Raw genomic sequence first — 17004 nt, 5'->3', positions numbered from 1 at the left:
TGGTCAGCACCCATGGATTTAGATTCACACAACTAAGCTGGAATCTACCTAGTGTAATCATAGCCTTGTTTTGTTGGCTTCTAGAGTTATGCAACAATTTGTTGACAGTTGTTGGGACTGTGTACCACAATCTTTGTTGCCTAAAGTTTCCCAGCTTGTACAGAATTAAAGCCAGCAAATTTCTGTGGTGAATAAAAACAGGTGACCCATCTCCCCCTTTCCCACCTACCGTCATCTGTGTGAAATGTGTGTGTGCACATCGGCTGTTGCTTATGTGCAAATGTGTATTTGCACATCATATTCAGAATCAATAAATGTACAGGAGTTCAGAATTTAAAAAAATGCTTTTCTTGGGTTGCCCAACATATCTGCTAATATTTACCTATCTGCTTGCTGAAAGCTCCTAATATCTAGTACAATGAGGGTTGACTTGTCTCCAGCGGTTGTCTTATTCAGCAAAACTTTGCTTGCTAAGCAAAGTCTGTATACACAAAGCAGCAGGAGAGGCGTGCTGCCATTCCTCTCTGCATGACACATACACAAACACACTCATAATCATAGTTCCTTTAACCACAGAGGCACATCCGCAGGGAAGCATCATGTAAATACTCCGACCTCAAATATAGACGTTGCACATACACCACTAAAACTGATTGAAAACGCTCGCATTATCTAAATTGTAGCCATTAAAGAAACATTAAAATTGAAGAACATTGAAATTAAATACACCAATTAAAGGTAATAAATGAAAATGCAATTCATTAATGTGTCATTTTCTTAAATAGCCTTTGATTTGTTAAGGCTGATGTTTTTTGTAACCTATCAGTTTTAATTGCATCTACAAGATTTTTTTCAAGTGGGGTTTGACAATCCCATTTGTCTCCAATGCTGTTTGTTTTAAAGAATTTTAAGTGGGTGTCTTGGAAAAAAGACAGAACTAAGCAGATCTGTGTCTTTATCAAAAATGACATTTCATCAGCTATTCTTAGCCATAGTCGTCGTATTTTTAAACTGACCTTAAATCCAATTTAAAAGACCAGTTTAAGTAGGAGTTTTTGCAACTCACAGATACCCCAGCCATACAGCCACATTTGTGACTATGGCTATGTAGTGACAGTGACAGGATTCAGTTGTCGTTGCTTTGCCCTCTGGCCCGTGGAGATCTCATCCTGCTGTCTACCGCCTGCTGCCAGATATTCTTGGCTTTTATGTACTAACTGTAATTGATGGGTGTTGCTATGGCCTCACACACTCAGACATGAACCCTCTAAGACTCTTCCACATTTATTTAAACCCTTACACAAGCACACAATCCCTATTGTTTCCCTTCTTAATCTGGGCTTCCTGACATCCTGATAGGGGACTCATGTTATAAAAGCCCACAGGTGAATGAGGCCAGACTTTGTGTGGTTGGGTTATCTCTATGTCTGTTTGGTTTGGTTGACTTGACCAAGAATTGGTTATCGCCTTAAGAAAACACACACACCCTTTCATTGACTTTTTCCCTCCATTACTACCAGTGTAAACACACACACATACACACATCCATTCGTATCATATAAGAACAGGATACATATTTTAGAGGGCATTTAAGTACACAAACATTCAGAGTAGCTTGTGTAACAGTGCATCCACTGTTACACAAGCTCACACCAAGTACACCAGTACATGTAGGCACAGTCAAACTACATGGAAAGATGCATAGAAAACTGATCAAACACACACACAGCCTGCCTTTTTTGCCAGGTAGAGTTAACAGTTGACTGGCTTCACTTCCTCTTCAGTGGATTTAGGCTTTCTGACACCAGCCTAGGGGAGAGGAGAGGGAACACACACACACACACACGCACAGTCCTCTCTCCACTCCACACACAGTTAGGAATGCCCAGACCTGCCTGGCCTTGCAAATCCCATAAGGCAAGTCGATCCCAAACTTTCCCAAACAGGCATGACGTTCCCACTTCCCACCACCCAACACCTATGCAGCGGTAGATGTGGGAATGTGGTTGGAATCTGTCATGTGATCTATAGGATAGAAACACACCTGCGCACACACACATACTCTTTCACAGAAAACGGGAAACTTTTAGACCTTTACTGGCTGTTAAATCTCAGTTTTCAGTCATTTTCATTATCATATAATTAAAGATATATATTTTTCCTCATTACAAGAACTTCTTGAAGCTATTAGTGAGACGGTACAAGCGACAGAGCCACATGGCTCAGGTTCAGGATGTCAAAAAAGCACACTATCACTTAGCTCTAATTTTACGGTGATGTCAGAATTTTCTTTTTCCCCTACCGAGAAAATTTGTGTTCCAGAGTTTTGGCTTTATCAATCTGTCAGGTTGAGTAAGTGGGTGAGTGGAGGATCTGGGTCATTAGCTGTCTGACACTTTACGCAGGGCTTTCTGTGTAATGCAGCCTGTGTGGGTATGTGGGTCCATCAGTCTAGACTGAACTGCATGGCTGATGGGCTGACTCGGTGACACGCTTCAAAGCAGAGTGAGTGAGCTTACTTAGAGCAAAACCAAAAAGTCTGCAAAAACATTTCACTAGTGGTTCTTTAAAAGTCCGGTTGCAAGTTTGTAGCCTCATCCAGTTATGCATTGGCATGTCCAGTTACTGCATGATGACGCTGCAGTTCCCAGAGGCTAGCTTTAATGACTTTGACTTGGAATCTGACTTGGTCAAGACACACAGTTTATTGGACAAATACATCAGCCAGTTATTTTGTTTTACTAAAAGACATTTCAGCTGTTGGCAGGCATTGAACGTGTGGCATTGCAGTTAAAGTGAGTGTCTTTGCAACATCAACGCCAACCTGTTATTACTGTTATTATTATTATCCTCTTATTCATTTTTATGTGTCAGTATGGTTATTCAAATTAGCAGTAGAAACACTTGATAGGAGCCACACACACTTCTTTCCAGTCATGCAATTCTCCTGTCTATCTGTCTAGCAACCTCACTGAATGCATTATAAAATCATCTTCCCTCAGAGCTGTTGTTCCCTCCCCTCATTTTCCACACTGTTTAAAGACAGCAGGTCAGATCGCCTCAGGCCCAAACTACGACCTGACCCACAGGTCAGCCAGCTAATAGCACAGGCTACTTGATCCAGCAAGCTTTCTTTCTCCCTCTCCATCGGTTTAAGTCTCTCTGTCACTGTTTTCACTGTCAAAATCCTGTCCAGTTGACCCTATCCCTCTCTTCCTTTACTGTCCCATGACAGAGGGGGAGAGAGAACAAGAGGGAAAGTAGAGAACAGACCTCACCTTAACCTGGCAGCCTCTCCTATGAGCACATGAGGTAAAATAGGAAGAGATAGGAGACGGGAGAAAGGATAAACACACTTAACAAAGGCAGAAATGTGCTCCCAGGGGCAGTCTGCTGTTAAGCTCTATTTGCCCCTACTCGCAGACAGGCCCAGCATTGCTCAGGTTACAAATACAGGTCAGGTGTGTGCGTCAACGAATGAGAGTGTGAAAGCAGCGCTAATCAGTGGCACAATGTACATTGCAGAGAGGTGTGTGTGTGTGCGTGTGTGTATGTGTGTGTGTGTGCGCGCGTGTATGTGTGTGTGTCTGTGTCAGCGTGTGCGAGACCAGCTGTATGGCACAGTGCCGTCTCTGGAGCAAAGCCCAGGCCTAATGTGCAAGCACAGGCCTCTTAAGAGACCACTGGGATGTTGCTTGGCTGCTTCATTGCCCCTCATAGAAATTGTGTTTTGTGTGTGTGTGTTGTACTGGAAAAAGTACTGTGGTGCCGGATTTTGGAAAGTGCACTATACCGGAGGGTTTCCAGAATTACTACTCCATTATGAAGTGTTAGATATCATGTTTAATATTGTGAGCTTCTAGAGATGTAACACTTGTGGATATAAATCATGACTGCACCATTTTCCAGCAACTTTTGTGTCGGCAAGATATTTCATATGGGACATCTGTCATTTGTGGTGCATAGACCCCATTTTTTTGAAGAAGCTGTTGGTGGGATTTATTGGTTATGTTAACTTTAAATTATGGCACTTATGACATGCCTAACCATTTTTGTATTCCCACAGTATTAGTTTTGAGTTAAAACTGCATTACCCTGATGGTGTGTGCATACAATATTCTTATTTCTCTGTCAGCAGTGACTAACAGTCATCCACCTTTACTCTTCTGTCACATGAATTGGCCGCTCCTGAAGGGGGAAGAAATGGTTCTTGGCTGTCACTCCCCTCTTGGTAGCTGTTGATCTGACTTGTCAAATTGATGAAGAGTATGTGTTCAGTGCACTGGCAACACACTATGTTTCTTACTTCAGCTCTTCTCTTCTGCGTTAACTTGAGATTAAAACCTTGTCAACTTGGTCATGAGACAGATGTTGTGAGAGACGGAGTGTGTGTTTATGTGTGTGTGGCAAGTAGCCATTTCTCGGTTCTGCAAAGGCCTAGTTTAGCGTTTTGGATCAAATAAACCAGGGTAGATTATTTTGATTTTTTTAGATTATTACATTAACTGCCACAGTAACCATAAAACCACATTCGTGAAATCATTTCTCATCGAGTTTCTCAATGAGCTCGATGCCAAAGTATTTATGTTCTACAATCATATTAAACCTGATCACAACCTGATCACAAAAGAGATTATGATAATTATTGTAAACTATATCTCAGGATCTCAAACATGTTTTTCCCCCCAATACACTAAGTGATAATTAAAGGCTAATAAGAGCATCTTTCAGCGTAGGACAGCTGAAATTTCTCAATAGCTAATTGAACACGATCAACAACATGAATAGTATTGTCCACTCAAAGATGTGTTTTAGTCATTTTATTTAGGGTGAAGGTTGAGAAAGGTGTAAGTTTCCCTGTAGCGCACTAGAAGTAAATCATTATACATTGTTTTCATTTTCAGACACCAAAATTGCGCTTAATTAGCATCACACCTTACTTGCTGGCACATTTTCCATGTTTTGGGACGGCTGGTATGAACAGCTGGCTACCAAACACCCTCGTACAACAAGTTTGCCATCTTAACTGTAGGCTTTTTGCCACTGATGATGATGTGGAAAATTATGGATTTCAAGTTTTATATGAAGGGTATTTGAGGGTTAAAGTATTTAAGTTGTCAACAGTTGGTGCGCTTAAGAACAGTGATAATGTGTTAAGTGTTCGCATGTTTGCGCACGCAGTCACTTTCTCCTCTTCCTTTTGTGGAAGCAGAATACAATAAGGCTCTGGTTGTCTGGGCTTGCTCACCGGAATGCCCTCTCAGCCTCACGCTCACTTCGTTTCCTTTCATCTCCTCCCCCGCCCCCCCCCCCCCCCCCCCCTCCTCCTCCTTTTGAGCAGCTACCTCCAGTGTGATTAGTGGGCGCTCAATGAGAAGTGCTCCTCTGTTCTCTTCTGCTGTAAGGGATGACGTATCGTCTTAAGGTGTTGTGTGCACATGTGCCTGCGTTCAGGGAGGAGAGCAGCAGAAGCTATCAGCAAGTTATGTCTGCTCTTGCACATAGCTTATAGTTGGCTCATATTTTCTGTGCCACTCGAGTTTTGTGCCTCGATATTCATGTTTTTTTTTTGTTTTAATAGCCGCAAGATTTGAAACAATAGTTATTCTGTTTGAGTTATTTCAGTTTCATTGTACTGTACAGCTTGTTTACAAATCAGAAATGCAGTCTGTCCTCCCAGGCATCCTGAGCATAATTTTCTCAGCTCAATATCAGGTTAATCATCTGCTCTGACTCTCTGTGATCACTTATTTTGTGTTTGAGTATAGCCAAACATGTTTTTTTTTATGACAGAATAGGTTTGACATACAATTTGAGTGAATACAGAAAGCTGGCTTCTTAACATTGCTACTAGATGTTAGTCCCTGAGACATGGTTCCTGCCTTTTGGAACGTTGGGGAAGTTTTTTGCTTAGTGCCACGGTTTGATAGTAGGCAGGCTGTCTGCTCTTTGTTTTGTTGGGGGCTGTTGCCCTTACATACACTGTTTCTTCATTTCGTCCTCTGTTGTTTTTTTTCTCCATCTACACTTGTCTTATTCTACTTGTCTCGCCTCTCTTGCATTGTCTTGCTTCTTAGCCCCTCATTCCTCGGCTCCTGTTTTTTTCTTTTGCTGCTTTAAGCCATGCTGGTGGCATGGCTCTAGGGATGGCAATGGTCTGTCGGTCAGTTGGTCCACCACTTCCAGACTGAAACATCTCAACGAGTGGATAGATTTCTATGAAATTCAGTACAGACATTCCCAGACAGTGTATCATTATTGGTGATCCCCTGACCTTTGAGGTTGACATTTATGTTTTTTAGTAAAATATCTCAACATCTGTTGGATGGAGTGCCTTGAAATTTGGTACAGACACTCATGCCCCCCTCAGGATAACATATAAAAACTTTGGCGATACCATGTCTTTTCAGATAGCGTCACCATCAGGTCAAACTGTTGTTCATTACTTTGATCAAATATCTGCAAAACTAATGACATTCCCATCAGCCTCAGTAATTGTTTGTGTTTTGTGCTAATTAGCCAAAGTTAGCATGCTAACATGATAAACTAAGATGGTGAACAAGGTGGACAGTGTACCTCCTTAACATCAGCATGTTAGCATGCTGAAAGCACCACTGTGTCTAAGAGCAACCTCACAGAGTCTTTAGCATGGCTGTCCACTCTTAGTCTTATATCCACCTTTCTTGCTCTTTCTATAATATTCACTCTCACTCTTCCTGACCACAATCTTCATTGCCTCTGAATTAAATAGACATTAGTTTAGCAGTATGGTGTGTGAGTGTGGCTCTGTGAGGCTTAGTAGTATTATAGTCCAAGTTTGTTTTTTCCCACGGAGGAGTAAACCTCAGGCGGCAGAGTTGCTGCCAAATGATCCATTTTCTTCATGGGAGCATCAAGTATACAAACAGTAAATCCACAGTTGTCATAATGCTGGCAAAGATAAAGCTGCTCCTCCTGTGTTTTATCCAATCTTGTCGGGTTAATGTTGTGTGAAAGCGACTTCTAAAAAACTAACACCGCTTCTCTATTCCACACTTAAACAGCTTAATTATCCTCAATTATCATCTGTAAGGATTTAGAAAAGTAAACATTTTTGTGACAGTTTTCTTTGTGTTGAGTGTCCCCTATTAGATTAGTGAAGAACGAGGTTAATAGAGTATGAAAGACAATTTTCTCATCATATCTCGTCTACTACAGCAGGCTTCCTGCCCCTAACTGATCAGGTCAGGTTCGTTAGCTCTCTGCAAGCTGGTATTCGGCCAAAGATCATTTGTGAGGGAAGAAACTCCACCCTGTAACACCAGTACAATTGTGAGTGATACGTCTTCTCTAATAAAACAATCTAGCTGATCAGGTAACATCCATTTCTCCCAATTGTGTCGGATACAGATTTTATCTACATTTAGGAAAATAAAAGCATCCAATCAGACTCAGTATTGGCAGATACTCAATACTGAAGTACTCTGTTCAGGATCTGGGCCAGAAAGTCTTGATTTGGACATGGCTAGTTAACACTGAAAGGATACTTTAAAATTAAGATGACATTTCTCATGACCAGTTGTGATGCACTGATGCTGTAACACAATCTACAATCAGATAAAGTAAACCGAAAGACAGCATGTAGGCGCAAACACGGGAAAGAAACTCGTAGTGGACTATGAAAACCAGAAAAATGAGCTGTGTATTCTAGATGACAACCAATCAAGAGGCGATGAGGGAAGCGGTGATGAGGAAATAAAAATATGAAGGAGGATGTAGAGTCATCTTTTAATCTCCTTAGAGAGCGAGAGAGACAGCAAGTGTGGGAAAAAAGGAAAGAGAAGGTGGTGTGTGATGGGAAGGGAACTGTAGCAAGGCTTTCCAGCGCAGTTTGGCCACCAGAGACCCATTCCCACTGATCCTCTTGTCATTCTCTCACACACACACACAAAGATCTGACATCAGGTGCTGCTTGGGATGAAGTAATAGGAAAACCATACACTCCTTCCCCTGCAAGATTGTTGAAAAAATGCACCCTTTTAAATTAATTTTGTCTCATTAGGAAAAATATTCAAAATATGTGGGAATGACATATGAAGCAGTTCAAAGTCTGATGTTTAGATGGATTCAATTTGTTGCCTTTTGTTGTCATTTTTAAGAAGGGCAAAAATATAAAATGTTTTTCCCCCATACCATTGTATGGCTGATGCACAGACTTGCTCTGGACTTGTTGCAGCAAAATGACCCAGTCATACTAATAAATATAAAAAAATCAAGTCCTTAGGAGCTGGAAATCTCAAAATGTAATGCAGGCTCTCTTGTACTGTTTGTGTGAGTATGTGTCTGTTTTTAAGGATTTCGTTCTTAGGTATGAATTTCATTTAGATCAGCAAATTTTTAAGAATCAAAATACCTGTGTCACTTTTTGTGTGTTCAACCGACTGTAACAGCATGAATGCCTTTGAGGAGAGACAGTCTTAAAGAGTGTGCCATTATCCCAGCTGGTATAATTTATTGCATCTCGCCCATCTCTATGACGATGAAATTCTCTCTCATCTTCTCAGCCTTGTATTTGCAAGTAAAACACCTGTAGTCCAGCCTTTGGGCCCGAACAGGCTTTTTTCTCGAGGCTCAAAGGAATTCCAGGTGCGTTTGCTGTCTTCTCAGAGTTATGTAAATGTGAAGGTGTGTGGGGTCCAGAGCAGCTGGAGACATGTATTCCCCCGAGGGGGCGAAAAGGAGAGCTGGACAGTTTTATCTCTGTTGTCTCATTTGATCGGATGGTTTGGGGCTCAGCGCTGTGGTAAGAAGGGACTGAGACAAATTGATTAAAAACTGATTCTTTACATTTAGGTCTTGATATCAGCGAGGTTGGGTCTGTATCTCCATTTTCATGGCTGCAAGATTCCTGCGCGTGGCACCTGTTGATATGCAGCTGTGTGTGAATCTAGTATTTGTAAACTTGGGGGTGAGCATGTTTCCTTGCTTTTGCTCACACCTGTGGCTGATTCAGCAGAGGGGAGTTTCTCTTAGGGATTATAACAGGATCTCTGTTAAAACCAGGCTTGTCATCCTCACATCCCCAGGCCCATGTGGCTACTGATGATTGATTGCCACTTAGCCTCAGCACAGAGCTCCATTTGAGTGCAAAAGGTGAGTCTTGAAAAACTTAAGACCTCTGACCAGCTCTGATTTACACCATGAGTCATAAGCAGACTTACTGTCTAAGACCTGTTCGTTTTAAAGAAAGGAAGTAATGGTGACAGTTTACTGCTGTGTTTGGATGAAAAATTCCAGTTAGACTTTCTCCTTCTGTTGTATTAGTATCTGTTCTATCAGTTAAACCCATGAAGCCCAGAGCTAAATCCACAATCTCCCAAATTTTGTCACCCGCTAACTCCATCTTTACAACCCCCTGCACTAAAAATCTTTTATGTCTGGCCCTTCAAAGGCACAAGCAATGCTTGTCAATAAAACCTGCACCATAGAGACTAAAAACAGTCATCACCTGGTGCTTTCAAAGGATTTTTCCCTGCATTTTGCTGTTTTTGTTTAGTCTGCCCTCTGGCTGACCCCAAGCTTTGACCTGTTCAGACCTACGTATGTCTCTCTCCAGGTTGGGCTGTCTCTCCCAGGCATCTGTTTTCTAAATAAGAGCTGCGAGCGCACGGGGCTGATTCATTGCTCTGTCACTGACACGGCGTTTGGGCCGCTGACATCCCCGCTCTCCCTGTGTCCATGTCTCTCATGGCCCACTTTTTATAGTGTGACAATCCAGGTTTAGTGACAAATCAAGCAGCATGCCGAGGAAAAAAAAGGCTTTTCTGTTTGTTACATTAAGAGATCGGCTTTCAAAGAAGGAAACAGCAGAGCATTCAACTGTTCAGAGTCCCCACCTACACTGTGACCTTGGCAGTCACAAGATATAAAAAGTTTCTTCATAAACGATGACAGGTTGGGACAGGAACCAAATACTTTTTCTCTAGTGACCACGCTGTGAACTGCTGCTCTGTTGTCGGTAGAAAAACTTCAGAGCCGTACGCTAAAGTAGCCTCAACCTTGGCGCCACACTTCATCTGTTGAAATCTCTCTGTTGCCACTTTTTCATAACAACCACCTTTTCTTAACGCTTCCCTTTCACATCCAGCGAAGAAGAGTGGCCATCTCCCATAGGAAGAGGATTAGTTTATTTTCTCTGGCTCGCAGTAAGTTGCGGGCCTCCCTGTCCTCTCCCTCTCATCTTTTTCTCTCCTCTGTGTTGGCTACTTGTCCAGCAGGGCCGTGCAGTTTCACAGTCTAATTACAGGTCAATTAAAGGCTTTCTGGCTCAGCTCTCCTTCTGCCAGCGTTTCGGCCGCAGCAGGCTTAGGGGACTCTACAGAGTGAGAGTGAATGAGATATCATTTCATGTGGAGATCAGCCGAGAGAAGGCCTTGAAAGAGGGGATTGGGGGGAAAGGCTTTCCTCTCTTTCTCTCAACGGGCGAGAGTCCCTCCACCCTCTGCAACTCACACAACACCCAGCATTTTAAAGAAGGGGCCTCTGGGATAGAGGCCAGAGGATTATGGGAATATTCATGACCAGATAAAGGGGTGAGCGGTTGAATGACTGTGTTTTGCAGCTCATCTCTTAGGTAAACAGGAGTCTAAATGGAGTTTTAGATCGCTACTCCCACTGCTCATAAGGAACAGGCAGTGGTGACTCTGTCCACTGTTTTTTTGTTGCATTTCCACAGGACGGTGAAAAGAAAGCCTTGTTGTGGTCTTTTCTTCCTCTCGCTGGTGGCAAACAGATGGTGCCGGGGAAATAAATATCAGTTTCTCACAGTTTTTATCCACAGAATATTGGCTTTTCTAAAAGACGCCATTCACCATCACCCGTGGCCTCCTGGGCTCCTGAAAGCTGCTGAGGGCTCATTTTAAAGTCATTAAGCATCCCGCTGTAAGGGAGCGGGTAATGGATTTAGCTGTTCTGATCTATGCCATCTTATCCCGAAAAACGTCATGGTGGAACTCTGGTTGTGCAGCTAGCCAGGATAAAGCAATCAGGATAGATGGCTGGGCATTTTATCAACATTGTGACACACAAAGAGGACCGAGGAGGTTTTGTGGGCCAGCTCCTACCAGCGTTTGTGGTCATCTGAAAGCTGCTCGACGTCTTCTCAGATTCACACTCAAAATTCTTCCACACTATGCTTGAAACTCTTCAGCAGTTTAACAGTCAGATATACCTTCCTCAGGAGTCGGTGGAGGAGAAATGAATGTTGCTCAGAATATGCTGGATGTGTAAACAAGCAAGTTTGTGGCAACTTTTCTATATCAGTCTTACTGTCAACAACTCTCACGTGCAGAGCTAATCCAGCAATGAACTCATCCTCCTTTTAAGTATCGTGCATGTATCCAAAGCCTGATATATCATATCCCTCTGTGCCGTAGACCTCTGTTGTCCAAAAACTATTAAAAACACATCCTTGAGGACCGCTGCACTGGCTGACATGTTCGTCATCCATGAAAAGGTGGTTACCCTAACTTGTTTAGAAACAGCTCTAAAGAGTTAAAACTGTTCTTGGACAACAACGGAGGTCTAAGGCACAGAGGAATACAATATATCAGGCTTTGGATACATGCACAATACTTTTAAGTAGATTAATTCATTGTTAGTTTGACTCTGTACATGACATTTGTTGACAGTAAGAAAAATATAGAAAATCACCAGCCAAATCCTTTAAAAGGTGATAAGTCAGTGTTGTTTTTACAGCCTGTTGAATATATTTTTACTTGATTTACATAATATTGTCAGTCTGATTATCCAAATTGTAATTTCACTACCTCCTGTGTGTACGACATCTGTTTAGTTTGTTACGAGCTCTTCTTAACCAAATTGAGGGTATAAGGTCATCTGAAGCCTTTGTTTGTTTGTTTGTTTTTAACTATATAAATAAAATTGACTTGATTTGACCATACATGAGGTGTCCTGTACAAAGATAGTTTTGTGCTTCGCTCCTCTGAAGCACAGGATCAATGATGGGTTTTCCGTTTCCTCAACAGCAGGTGTTGAGCAGAAGAATGATTTTCAACCTCCTCAGAAGCCGATCCGGGGATTCAAACCTGCATCTCTTCTAGTCACAAGCCCTCCTAATCTAACTTTTAGACCACTGCTACCCTCAGTAATCTAGCAGAGCCTGTCGTCTCTGCCCGACTGTTGGCAGGATCCTCAATGTTTGACCCTAGTTAAGCAGTCTGCGTTTGAAACACCGAGGCTCCACAGAGCACCTTATCGTCAGCCACATCTAAACCCAGTTAAGCTTTGAAGCTTGAGCCAGGGGATTTCCCATGTTTTGATGATCTGACAGTCAGTGCCCTCCTTCCCTTACACCAACCAAAACGCCACCTCCACTCTCCTTTTTCATCAGGTCGGACAGATGTTGGTAATCCTGCTCTGATTGGCTTGGATTGAGTCATGTTGTCCTGTGGTCAGGGCACACAGCCCACGCGGCTTACTTTGTCAGTTGCCTTTGAGCTGTGCCCTGCGGTGGGCTGCGTGCTGGAATGGCGTAACTCAGGGTTATGTTTCATTCAACCCCACACCTGCTGCAGTGACTTGTCAGCGTGCCCCACTACAGGCCCCTTTAATGCCTCCATTAGGTGTTGTAATCTCCTCCTAACGCCCTGCCATTTTGCCTGAGTGTGTTAAGAGTATCAAAGGCCGGGGAATTTTCTTTTTTTTCCTTTTTTTGCCACCTGCCAGCGGTGAGTGTGTGTAGGAAGGTGAAAAGAAGCGGAGGTGGCATGACTGTACAGCTCTTGCTGTGTGTTCAGGACTTTGGGGTGGTTGTGTCTGTGTGTCTTTCAGGGTCGAACGTTTCTCTCTGTCAATCAGCTTTTCTCAGTTCTGCCAACCAGTGTGTGTATGTGTGTGTGTGTCGGCTCTTCTCATGTTATCCAGCACTTCTCAGCTCTGCTAGTGTTTCAGGACATGTGTGGGGGTGTGCCTGCATCTCTCCTAACAACCGTGTGCTTTTCATCCATCAGGAAAAGGATACCTCAGCGGCCGTGCTCCCATCAAAGGGGCTGCACACAAGCCCCCCCGAGTACGATATTTAGTTTCACTCTAAAGCACGCACGTAGTTATCACCTTTGTGCCGACCTGAAATGGACACTTGGAATGGACAGTGTTGCTCTGAGGTCCAAACCGTAATAATTTATCTCCCCTGACACACAAGTCTTTTTTTTTTTAAAGCTGTGTTTTCATAGGGCCTTCTCATAGGAAAACAATCGACAATAGGTTGCCTATGGATCTCGTGTGGCTGATTGATCAAGATAGAGCATTGCTAGTTTGTTCTTCAGAGCTGGTGTTTGAGTTTGTGCTTGGGGGAGATCCAGACAGATTAGCAAAGGGTGACAGGGAAGCTGAGAGCCAGCCAGGCCTGGAGGTGCAGCTGGCATTGCGAGCCGTGGCTTCCTTTTCTCCGAGTTGGCCCACAGACTTCCTTCAGCCACTGTTTAATCAGCGATTAAGACTGCTTTAGATGGCTCGCTCATCTCGTGTGACAGTACATGTCGGGTGGAAGGATTGCTCGTCTTATGCGGTCTCCGGACAATAGAAGTGTAATCATGAAAAGAAGTGACTGACTGTTTTTCCAGTAGATTTCCCTCTTTCATGTGAAATGTTGTTGTTATGGTATCTCCTTCTGTCCATTAGCAATGTGCCCGGGAGGTACATACCATGAAAAAGGGGAGGGTGGGAGCTTTGATGCGGTCTATGCTAACTGGGAAAGGGTACACAAGCCTTCATCATCACATGTGTGTGAAGGAGGTCTGCCTTGAGGTTTGGTTGTCACTGTCAGAGGGGACCATCTGGTGTTTTGGAGAAAAATGTGAGAGAATTTCTACCTGCAGAAATACACTGCAGGGATGACAATTTTGTTTAATATTTACTCTGTATACAGACAACAGATTTATAACCAGGTACACATCCTGTCACTTGATTTAGTTTGTTTCCTGACATTTCATTTCCCTCGCTCACTTTTCCCAGAGCCCAAGTTTTTGTTTTTTTTTTCTTTTTCCCGTTTGTCCAACAGTCCAGAAATTCAAAGTTTACACAAACAAAGAAAGGCAGCAAATCTTGTTGAGTTCTTGGCATGTTCTTTTCTTGAAAACGACTTAATCAATTGGAAATCTTGCAGATGAATTATCTGTTGACATGATTTCAGCTCTAGGATTGTTTTTTTTGTATCAATATTTGTGTATTTATTGTTTCTTTCTTTGTGTGCTTCCTTGCAGAGAAAGTTCGTGAGATCCAGGAGAAACTTGAAGCCTTCATAGAAGCTCTTCACAAGGAGAAATAAGAGAAGCAGGTATTTGTCTCTGTATCGTAAATCTTACCAGTTACCTGCACCGTAGCGATAGTCAGTGGTGCAGCAAACATCTACAAACTAACGTGACTCAATGCGTGCAGTGTTTTATCTGATCTGTTGTTCCTCCTCTCCTTTTTTCTTTACAGAACCACTGAAAGTAAATTTATGGATCACAGCAGAGAAATGCACTGAACAAAGATAACTAAATCTGTATATGACCATCATCACCCCCTGGCCCTGCCCCACCACCCGCCTGATTTTAATACCCACGGCTTGGCTCCTTGTCCCCCTTGAACAGTGAAAGATGGACCAGAAGGATAAGATGGAGGAACAGTTTTCAGGCTTTCTCTTGGATTTTCTATTTTTATTTTTTTATGTTTATGTTTTGTTGTTTTTTTTCTTCTTGCAAACTGTCCCGATGTCAAGAGGGAGACTTCTGCACAGGAGCCCAAACACAGTCAGATCCGGAGGAAAACGAGAAGCTCGCACAGCATTGTCAGACATCTGACCACTCATTTTAAATAAATGAGTACTGTGTACATGTTTATCTCCTCAGTTGTTTGCTTTTTGTTTGTTTTTTTGGTTGGTGTCTGTGTATACATGATCATACAAGTGAGTGTGTGTGTGTGTACAGAGAGACACCATCGGCACTGTTCCCGATGGGTGTAAAAAGCCTTGAATTTCATACCTTTGTCTCGCTTGGTGCTCCTAAAATATGCCATGTTACCCTAACTCTGTTAAAATTTGCCTCTATTTAACATCAGGTCTTTTTAGTTGCACTTAGTATCCAGAGCACTTACGTTATCCCTCCCAGCTGTAGCTGCATTCTACATTTAATGTACATGAACTGTACCTTTAATGAGACTGTGTGCAGTTTCAGCAGATGTTCTCACCTTAATTCTCTAATCTTAATTCAATATTCAGCTTCAACACTCTCCCTTGGATCACCAACAGGATCAGCTCTGAAACAGCTGTTGGAAAGAATATTATACATAGATTTAATTCTTATTATTTTGCTCTATTGGGGTTTATCAGACAAATACTGTGTTCCATTTAGATGCGCCTGCCAAATTCACATAATGCCCCCGGTCATACCTCTAACTCACCCTTTGTTTCTGTCTTCATTTGTGTTTAATGTGTGCTTTTCCGTTATCACATAGGTCTTTATGTACATTTAAATTTCGTCTCCACTTTCTATGTTTCAACTGACAGATAATTTTACAAATTGCTCAAAATATATTAAAATGTCCCTCTTAATAAGTTGAAAATGCATAAGCATGCTTCTGGATAATTTAGACACATTATTACATTAAGTGCTGCAGTTTTTTTAACTTAATGCATTCCAACATGCAATGTATTACATTATATGTAGTTATTAGCATTTAATGCATTAATAGTTAACATTAGGTAAAAATCCTTGCCATTTATTATAATAACGGTTCTAAATATATGATCAACCAAATTAGACTTACATTTTATTCAGTTTTGAAAGTTTATTACAGTATCTGTCAGTTGATGCACTTCACTTCTCTACCTTGCGCCTGAGCGTGTGTCTTGATCTAGTCCCAGTTGGGTCCGGTCACACAGTAGCAGGCAGGTCATCGTCATGTGTTTTCACCAGGTTTTTATGTCATTTTTGGCACGACAGGTTCTTATTTATTTATGCACCTGTGGTGACACAGCACAGACCCACTTGTACTCATCCACTTCTCCTCTCTTCATCTTGTATTTAAATCAACATTAAGATCTTAGGCTTCTGTCAGGGGTGAGATGAAAAAAAACACAAATACAAGGAAAGTAGTTATCTCACTTTGTAAATTAATAGCAATTCAAAGAAGGAAAATGTACGCTTCTCTGAACTCACTTATTCTTCTACTAGTCACTTTCCAGGGCCAGATGTTTCTCTATCTTGTGCTTTCCTCCTCGTTATCTTAAATTCGCTCTCAGAACTACACTTTCATCTCCATCATTTGGACCATTCTGACTCTTCCCATCACCCGTGTAGACATCCACTCACTCTTCCTAGTGTGAAAACTGTCTGATATTTGACTGAAAGAGCGCGAGAGACTGTGTTTACTCCATTCATTCATTCATATGTGTATATGGGTATATATAAATAATATGCCGTGCATTCTTGTACAGGTAAAGTTAATGGGAAGTCATGGAGCTACTATCATGTACAGCACGTGTAAGCAGAGTGAGCCACTTGTGTAACAGAAAATCAGTGAGTTGGTTCAAAAAAATGTTTTATGTTGTAGAAGTAATGTTTGCATGGTGTACCCCATCAGATGTGCTTTATTTATTAAATTTGTGTTTAAAAGAAAGTGAAAATAAAATTGACATAAATAAAAATGATCTTTTTCATGACGTGTCAACCTGTCCAGTCAGTGTTATCCTAAAATGCTGCCCACCTAAAAAAAACAAAAACAAACATCTAACTAAATGTTAGCAGTTTTTTGCTTTTCAGCCAAGAGTAGCTGTTGTTCCACCACTTTGGTCCTGACTGAAATATAACAATTATTGGATGGATTGAAGTTTTGTACAGACATTCATTGTTCCCAGAGGATGAATCCTACCGACTTTGGTGATCCCTCAACTCTTTATGTAGTGCTACCATGAAGTTGAAGTTTTTGGTTTTTACTTTAAGTATCTGTACAGTTATTGGATGG

At 42.0% G+C, this 17004-nt stretch overlaps 1 protein-coding gene across 6 annotated transcripts in view; it reads left to right on the top strand.

Annotated features, from left to right (window-relative positions):
* Positions 1-16699, top strand: part of opa1 (OPA1 mitochondrial dynamin like GTPase) — a 38265-nt gene extending 21566 nt beyond the window's left edge. For all 6 annotated transcript variants that reach the window (XM_067596779.1, XM_067596778.1, XM_067596777.1 and 3 more), the window contains 2 exons: positions 14262-14335; positions 14482-16699. In XM_067596779.1, the coding sequence (XP_067452880.1) occupies positions 14262-14326 (65 nt within the window). In that variant the 3' untranslated portion in view covers positions 14327-14335; positions 14482-16699. The remainder of the gene's footprint in view (positions 1-14261; positions 14336-14481) is intronic.
* The last annotated feature ends 305 nt before the right edge of the window (positions 16700-17004 follow it).

This window comes from Thunnus thynnus, chromosome 8 (assembly GCF_963924715.1).
Source record: "Thunnus thynnus chromosome 8, fThuThy2.1, whole genome shotgun sequence".
In the NCBI taxonomy this organism is placed as follows: Eukaryota; Metazoa; Chordata; class Actinopteri; order Scombriformes; family Scombridae; genus Thunnus; species Thunnus thynnus.
The sequence above is the reverse complement of the archived record's forward strand: the minus strand, read 5'-3'. Positions and strand labels throughout refer to the sequence as shown.